The 8,872-nt window shown below is 41.2% G+C and overlaps 1 protein-coding gene across 1 annotated transcript; it reads right to left on the reverse strand.

The window, feature by feature from the left end:
* Positions 1-372: 372 nt before the first annotated feature.
* On the reverse strand, positions 373-3,535 carry gamt (guanidinoacetate N-methyltransferase). Its single transcript, XM_030083099.1, is given in 11 exon segments — positions 373-601; positions 1,077-1,123; positions 1,126-1,162; positions 1,164-1,187; positions 1,345-1,361; positions 1,364-1,375; positions 1,378-1,410; positions 1,486-1,549; positions 1,715-1,851; positions 3,212-3,320; positions 3,322-3,535. Coding segments are annotated over 11 exon segments (687 nt in total). The 5' UTR covers positions 3,388-3,535; the 3' UTR covers positions 373-460.
* Positions 3,536-8,872: the final 5,337 nt, after the last annotated feature.

Below are 8,872 nucleotides of genomic sequence, written 5' to 3' on the forward strand. Positions count from 1 at the left end.
GGATTAAATGATCTAATGTCTTCCTCACATTCCATTTCATCACTGTTTTATTGTCTGGTTAGCGTATGCAGTGTTAATGTGACACTTTATTTTCTGCTGATCATGAGAATAGATGTCTGCGTCTCAGTGTTTCACAGGTTGATGTCTATTTAGAATGATGATACTGGTTGGATCATTTGAGTCTCAGCAAAGTGTGTGTCTTCAATTCTGACTGTTAAAGACTTCTTTTGGGTAAATCTTGTTTTGTATTGATGCATATCAGATTATGCATGTAGCTACGACTAATGAAAAAACTCTTTAAATCAAAACCACACATGAAAGAAAATCAAAGTTGAAAGCACAAACATGCAAACAGAGTTGGATGGAGTTAGTTTATTGGAATATGGCAGTGTATACTAACATACTGAGAGGAGAGAAAAGGCACGTCAGTGTAAAAAAGGTTTCAGCAGTGTTTTGGGAATTACTGTTTAACGATAGTGGGAGTGATCATTTTCTTGAAGGAATAGTATTTGCATTCGCTGGGCGGAGCGATGTCCATGGTGGTGGTGCTGATCTTCTCCTTCTTGAAGCCAGCTTGGAGCAGGTGAGGCACCTGGGTCTCCTGGTAATCATTAACAGAGAGGTGGTCACACAATTTTATCAGTTGCTACGCTCTTGTTAATCATCGATCTCGGAGTGACTGATTAAAGCGTCTGTTCTGTCCCGACGACATCAATCCAGCATTGCAGTCAGAGAGTTCAAACAACATCAGTTTGAATGATTAGCTTGACGATCAATACAGGTCTCTTTTCCTGTTTATGCTGAAAACGTCATTTAGCTGAATTATTTAATGAAAACATGATTTCTCTACAAACCTTATGAAGATACAGTTAAAGTAAAAATTCATCTTTTTGCATTTCACTTTTCTCTGAGCTGAATAACAATTTAATCAGCATACAGAAGAAATGTTGTGTTTTTTGTTGTGTCAGCACATTGTAAAGTGGTAACAAAGTCGACAGCGAAGCATAGTAGCATTTTTTTTTCTTTCGAAAGCATTCTTGAGAGTTCTGCCCTGACTGGATCATAAAGCAACAAACCTCAAACATTTTCTCAATGTTGTCGTATTTGGTCTTGAGCAGCTCGCCCATGAGGTCAGGTTGCAGTAGGTGAGGACGCCGCCAGGGTTTCAGCAGCCTGTGAGCGTGACCCTGCAGAGAGAGAGAGAGAGAGAGAGGAAAAAAAAACACCAGGCCTTCATATCCAGATGTGCACAGTGATGTCTTTGACTGATTTTACAGTATCTCGCCCCTTTTCCCTTCGATTTCAATCACTTCAAGCTCGTTTGTGAAGAGTCAGTGTACTGACCTTGATGAAGTCGAACTGTGGGTGTGCCAAGCTCCTCAGACAGCGGGTATGTGTCATACAAGATACCTGAGAGAACAAGGACGCACCGTCACTTAACGCACATGTTTTTCTTCACCTCTCTATCCCATGCCTGTTTCTTACCATCGAAGTGGTTGTCAGGCAGTGTGGGAACAACCTCCTCCCAGAGGCCCTTCAAAGGGACGACCTGCGACAGCACAAGCATTCATCAATCCATCGTATTAATTAATAAATTCTCAAGAAGAGGACCATTTACCTCCCTTAATGGTGGTTTTTCATGCTGACGAAGAGGTTTTCAGCAGCGACAGAGGCAGGTGAGATCAATCAGCTGTGTTTACCTCCCTTATGAGGCCTGAGACTTAGCCCAGTTCTCCAGCCGAGCGAAGACGCCGTCGTTGCACTCAACGATCCAGTGCTCCTCGATGGGGAAAGACTCAACTTTGGTGGCAGCAATGGCCATGCCGAAACCATTCTCCAGAACCCGACCGCCTGGCAGAAAATCACAAGAAAACAAAGTATTTACTGAAGCTTTCCTGGGATTAATGTGGAAATATCTATCAATGTATGTACATGAATGTTGGTTTGTGAGTTTGACAGTGTTGAGTTGAATTTTCAATCCACAAGCGAGGCTTAGTGGAAAAAAAAAATGCTCATGTTCTTTAAGAAACAAGATCACCAAAGAAAACAAACATGTTCTCTGGCTTCTCCCTCCACTTCAATGGATTTCGGAAAGCTGATAACATAATCAAAAGATCGATCGTTCAAAGCTTGTCACATGTTTGACTTGGCGGAACAGCTTGATATGATGGATTCAGAGAGTGATTCGTCACAGCTGGACTGAAGTTTGCCTCCCCTCTGCTCAGTGTAGATGAGAGAGACTCAGCTGTGACATGGCGCTGACAGAAAGGCCAGAGGGTTTCATTTCATTTCAAAAGTAGCGTATAATAGAAGTAGCATTGCAGGCTAGTAGTTTTTGCTTGACCCCGTGGTAAAGGACTGACTAGTTTTTTAAATGGCAGCTGTTTGGAAGGGCCTCAGTCAGTCGTCCACATTTTGTATTTTGGGTTTATTTGTATTTTTATTTTTTTCAGGAAAATTGTACACTCTACACGTAAAACTTATACTTAAGTGTATAATATCAATACCGAAAATGTTGAGAAAATGGAGCAGACATCAAATGGCATGCTGCCCAAAGCCTGGCCATATTATCTGAAAAGATCTGAAACACCACATGATTGCAAATAAAGCAACACTCTCTTGCATTGTGCAGGACTGTGTGTAGGACAGGAACTGTGTGGATCTGCTTTTCACAAAGGACTGAAAGCTGATGAGCTGAAGCCCCCTGCAGACTTCTTGGCTGGTGTCCACGAGCTCAGTAACAGCTGCTTTAGTACTCATTAAGTAGTGTGTGCACCATGCTGCTCACACCCTGCACGTGTCTGCACAGCAGATGACACAAATGAAGGAGAGAAGACACATTCACAAACCACTGGTCATAAATGAATGAAGTACACTAATTTTTCATAGTCTTGTCTCTAATGGAACTGATTATTGATATAATTTTAGAGTACTATATTTTCTAACTCTGTGGTGTATTCACTGTATTTTATTCTGAATACTATAACTTTTCTGTTGGAAGTCTGCAATACAACCCAATCCTATTGCAATAGCAGCATTTGCACGAAGAAGATACTTAATAATATTATATTTGCAGTAAAAGGCAGCACTTGGCTCTTTCACAACATCAGTGACAGCGCAGCTGTCTCTACAAGTTCTACATGACTCCGTTACTCGAGTCTGCACCCTACGGTGTCCGACAGTGGACAATCCTGCTCCACTGTCCCCCTACCTTTGGAGGCAGCCACGGTCGCGAGGGAGTGCATGTAGGGGGTCTCCCAGCGCTCCATCACCGGCTTGCCCATGATCTCCAGGTGGGTGTCGGCCTCGTTGTATCCGGCGGTTCGCGTCGTGCCAGGTGGCCTTGCAGGTCCCCCCCTTGGAGAAGATGGGCTGTGCGGTGGTCATGTTTGCTGTTGCTGTTGCTGTTGTTGTTGTTGTTGTTGTATAGGCTGGACCCGACTCACGGCTCTGCAGACTGCGTCCTCACACAGAAGAGGGTGAAAAGGCTGGAGGAGGCGGTTTATATCGGTCTCCAAAAGGTGCTGAGTCTGCAGGAGTCGCGGCGCGCGGGTCAAAGCTACACACACATTCCCAAGATCCAGGACCTCAGAGATCCTGTGAAGACACGATGGCTCCATCGTGGGAATTACACTGTCTCGGGCACAGCGCCTCCCTGCTCCTTTACAAAAGAAAGTTCACATTAAAGGGTTTTTTTTTAATGAGTTTTGTTTTTTCTATGCATGCTCTTCCTGTGCGCACTGATATTTCCCCAGATGCTATCCATTTGAGTCTACAAATGTCCAAAACCATCAAGGCTCTGATGCTGAAATGTGTTCGATCAGAGCTGCCTGCTATAAATGAAATGATACATGTTCCTTTACTAGTTATAATTTGAAATGAAGTACATTCAACTGATGTGTCCTGCCACATAAGCCAGGAATTACCCACACAGTAGGCTTTTTGGACGACGTAATGTTATTTTATCTTTATTGCTGATATCAACAGTGGTTTTACTTCATGGCGAAATGAAAAAGGGATCAGAGGCACATCACCACTGAGTTTGACTCGTGCCATGTCCCAGATGCCTTCCCTCAGTTCAAGCTATCCGTGGTTGGATGAAGTGTAGAAATTCAGTCTTTTTCACATTGTATATCACCATAATAAATGATGGCAGTATCCAGGGCTTTAGCAACCTTCCTCTGGTGAATACATTTAGTGAGTTTCTCAAATCCAACCCAAACCACTCATCAGCAGATCCAGTGAATGCGTTCATCAACGCAATTTGTAAAACTATCATTCTGTTTTATTAATGAGTAAAAAAAACAAACTTCAAAGTGGTCAGCGACAAAGCTGTATTACTTCACACTGTCGCTATTGTTTGGATTAAATGGACTAAATGTATTTATACTGTTATTATTTCTTACCCATCCTAAGAAATGTCTAGCCTTCATGTCGGATGTCATCAGAGACTTCAAAAGGATTGCAATAATCCTGAAAAAGTCTTTCTCTCCTCAGCGCTCCTCTCCTGATCTGCGCGCCAATCCTGACAGGATCTTTAAGAATGGACAGGTTATTATCCAAGAGAGGGATTGGTCAGGAGGTGAGCACTGATACTCATTGATCTCTTATCCAGAACATAACCAGGTTAAGTTCGACTTAAATCATCATGGTGATTCAGCCTGGTAAGAAGTGAGCCCGGTTGTAGGATGAAAAACCCAGGGTTAATTCCCTGAAGTTACCTCGATAGAAAAATCCAGCTTCGTGGGACAGACCGCCAGTCCTTCACAGCACAAACACAGAGACAGGCACACATACACTCACACCTAGGGGCAATTTAGGGCCAACAATCAACCTCACATGCACGCTTTTGGACTGTGCAGGAAACCCGGGCACACACAGGGAGAACATGCAAACTCCCAGACAGAAAGGCCCAGCCAGTATTGGAACCCATGACATTCCACTATTGGTGAGCACACTAACCACTGCTACACCATGTGACCTGACTTCATGTAATTTATTCAACACATCAATCAACCACACAAAGGAACTAAGAGGCCTCTGAGATTTTGCCCCCCTTATGGCGCACACTTTGCCTGTCTAAAAGTCGTAGCAGTGACTGATATGTCCCACTATTACAGTGAGTGTTTCAGTATTCTGTAGCCTAATTATTTATCCAGGCCTCGGCAGCCTTCAGTCTCAGTGTTGGCTAGGTGTTTTGTGGAGTATCGAGAGGTAGCATCAGAGTGAGAGGTCTGTATTTTTTCTGCTCTCTAAGAGTTGGTATGGACAGCTGCCGTCAACCATTTCAATAGCTTATTCACACATGTGAACATTGACTCTTATTGTGTAACATCCTTTGAGCTGACTGATAGACTAGAAAAGTAGCACAAAAGTTTATTTTTTTACACTTAACTGCATTCACTAGATTTGTTATAGAAACCACATCATACACTTCAGTGACCCCTCCAACGTGGAGTTTGCAGACTGTCCAGGTAATATAAGCTTTATTGGAGCTCACTTAGTTTAGATGAATTGGTATCCATGTGCACCTCAAAGATTGCAACATAACTTCATTCTTATTCAATAAGCAACAAGTAGCCCTTCATTTTGCTCTGTGTCGTTGGAAAAGCTCTCAATTTCAAAACTTTTCATAACTCAACTTTACATGATCTGTGAAAACACAAGAAAAAAAAAGTCAGTTTTGATACTGGTCGTTCTGTTCCAAATGCATTATAAAATAACCGGTTTTTGGAACGTAATATATTACTTGCACTTGCCAGTGTAGTGAAACCACTGACAGCAATATATTACTAGCGTTTATATATTACTTGCGTAGCACCACTCATTCCAAGCAATATATTACTTTCCCAACACTGAAAATAACTAAGTGGCATTTGCAAACACAAATGCTCCTCAACAGCTGCTTTAGAAACTTTTAGAGACTCTTTCCAGTGGAAAATTAACATTATCTGAGAAATGCACTTGAAGTTTCATTTGAGTAAATTGATTATATTGTCTTGTAATGAAATACAAAGAAACACCCATGTTACAAAAAGGATTGAAAAAAAGACCATTAATGCAAGTTTTTAGTTGTCAGGTTCAGATCCTACTGTTAATAGATTAACATCATGGGGCCATGAGCAAGGCACTTGACCCCCAACAGGTCCCAAGGTGCTGCTGACCCTAGTACTGAAGGTCGCCCATGAATATGATGGAATTAAAGCTGAAATAATCTCCTCAGTTGAATCCCTACCAAGAGTTCTTTAAGTGAGTAGGCTGTATTTTAGCAAAATAAGAGCAGATTTACCGAAGTGCGTGTTTTCTCAACCCGTTCCACCACTGCACAGTTTTGAAGGTGACATGGAAATATAATACACTGGTGACAGCAACAAAGGTTATTCTGTTTTGTACAACTGAAAAAAAAAGAAAAGCCCAAATTGTCATAAAAATACAAAGTAATAATAATTTGAGATATAATTATTCATGCTGTGGCTTCAATTTGCCTTGCATTTGTTGGCATTTTGAAGTAAAACATTATAAAAATGTCAGCTTAATTTTCATTTCGACTCTCCATGATTTCTTCCAGTGGGATCCTTGTGATTCTTCCACCTCTTAATGGGGCCAAATGTGTAAGATATTTCCAAGCCACTCCCCATGTGTCACTCCCCCTCTCTCATAGGACGGATGACTGAATTGATAACGTTTATGGGCTTACATATTCCTCAAGACTGACATGGTTGTTTGAGCTGAGAAATGCAGGGTGCTACTGTATGGAATGGTTTCTTTAGGACCTTAAATCTTTCATTTCAAAATCTAGGAAATTAAACTAGAGGAACCATAGAAAGTGAAACCCACTTTGCCTCTCAGTTCTGAATTCACTCACTGCCATTTAGTCCAAACAGACTGACTTCGAGCCAGTTTGTCAAATATAGATAATCTGGGTCTTCTTCAGAGCCCCTGTGCCCTGATTACCCATCATCCTCTTCATTCCCATTAGCTAAAGCTGAGCGGGGCCTGCTCCTCAGTAAGGGTCCTCGTCATATCGCAGGTTTTCATCCACCTACAGCTCTAAGCATGAAACACTTGATTAACGCAGCAATGGAGAGACTCACAATCAGGCAGGAACTGCAGCACCCTAAAATGTGAAACATCAAGAGATTACCCTGACTCTGCAGCTCTATAACTTCATCAGGTCAGTGAAGACAACCTGAGAATGTTATGTGACATTCAGCTGAAGAGCATGTCCCTCTTTCTCTGAACATGATTGAAAAACGTCCAGGTCACACAGCGACTTGGTAAATATTACACAGAGGCCAGTCCTTCCCATCAGAAAGGTAACCCTCACGCTTAACTGTGTGAACTAAAACCTGCCTTCATTCGGTTCCTTTTCTACTTTGGATTAGCTTTTCTTGTTCTCACATGATGACTAAGTCATTGCAAAACACTTTAAAATCATATTAAGAGGCGAGAGTTGTTCTTGCTTGTGTGAGGTGTTGTTCTGCCTTTCAGCTGATGTGATTATTTCATCACACCACAGAATGCACACATTCCAGGACTCACTCAAACAAAAGGACAGACATGGAGCTCATGACCTACATACCATGACAAACAGATACAAACAAATACACCTTAATGATAACAAACCTTTAATAACATAGTAAAAAGTGCAATGAAATAGAAAAAAAAATAGTTATAAAATGATTTGCTAGATTTTTAATCCCAGAAAATATATTAAAAAATTATTCTGCAGCTCCACTGTAAATCAATGTGATACTCTATATTTTGTTGGAGACATTCATTTCATCACAGATTTTTTTGAGCTCTGCTGCAGTTTCCTTTCCAGCTTTTTAGCACCCTGCCTCCATTTCACTCACTTCTCTGTCAATACTCGATCTGATAATATTGATAACGGGCTGTGTTGTTACACGTCCGCTCCTGCTCCTTCCTCGGCCACACTCTGTAGTTGTTTCTGTCAGCATTTCCACTGAGACCGAAGGTGACGTCCAGTATTTGGAGTCAAAGGGCAGAAGATGAACCGACCTCTGCTTGGACTGCCAGATAATCCCTCATTTCATTATCAGTCAGTGCAGAGGCCCTTTCCTGATGTCCAATTCTCCTTTTGACAGATTTCATCTGCAGGAGTTAGGACAAAAAAAAAAAAAAAAAAAACTGAAGAAATGTGAATTAAATCTTTAGGACAGAGAGACAAAAATGAAATATCTATCTTTTTTTTTCATTTCATTGTGTCCATGGTAGGCATGTGCCAAGGTTGCAGAAGATGATGACCAAAGTTTAAGTCGTGTGAGACACTCATGAAGAAGAAAACGGAATGTTGACATCTTAAATAATTCTAAATGATTTTAGCATTTGGTGATTCATATGTTTTGCATGATGTGTTTTAATCTTTTGAATGAGGTGTATATTTTGCAGATTCTTCTCTGCATGGCTTGACTGTGCCCACTCATCATTAACTGTAGGAACAGTTGTGTGGTTACTTGGCAGCTGACTCACATCAGATTTTATGAAAATATGTTTGTCCAGCTGGTATAAACAGTTGATATATGCCCCCTAGCGGCATTTTGATGTTAATACATGCAACAATTGCAGCAATTGCCCTGAAATCAGACAACTGTGTGTTTTGTCCTTCTGAAAGGATGTGAAAAATGCTATGTTTTTTTCTTTGTGTTAAAAACACTTCAAAAGCTTCAACTGTATTGCACTATTTATTTATTCATTTATTGTTTAGCTTTTTGTCTTTGGGTGATTATTACAGTCTATACTGTTAGAAGAGGCTGTGACAAGTGGCTGTTCCATCTACATGAGAGAGGCTGAAAATTCTTCCAGAAAAAGTGCTGGCAGCAGCTGTCTGTGGCTTTATAGTATTATGATA

The sequence above is a fragment of the Salarias fasciatus genome, chromosome 23 (genome assembly GCF_902148845.1).
Source record: "Salarias fasciatus chromosome 23, fSalaFa1.1, whole genome shotgun sequence".
NCBI lineage: Eukaryota > Metazoa > Chordata > Actinopteri > Blenniiformes > Blenniidae > Salarias > Salarias fasciatus.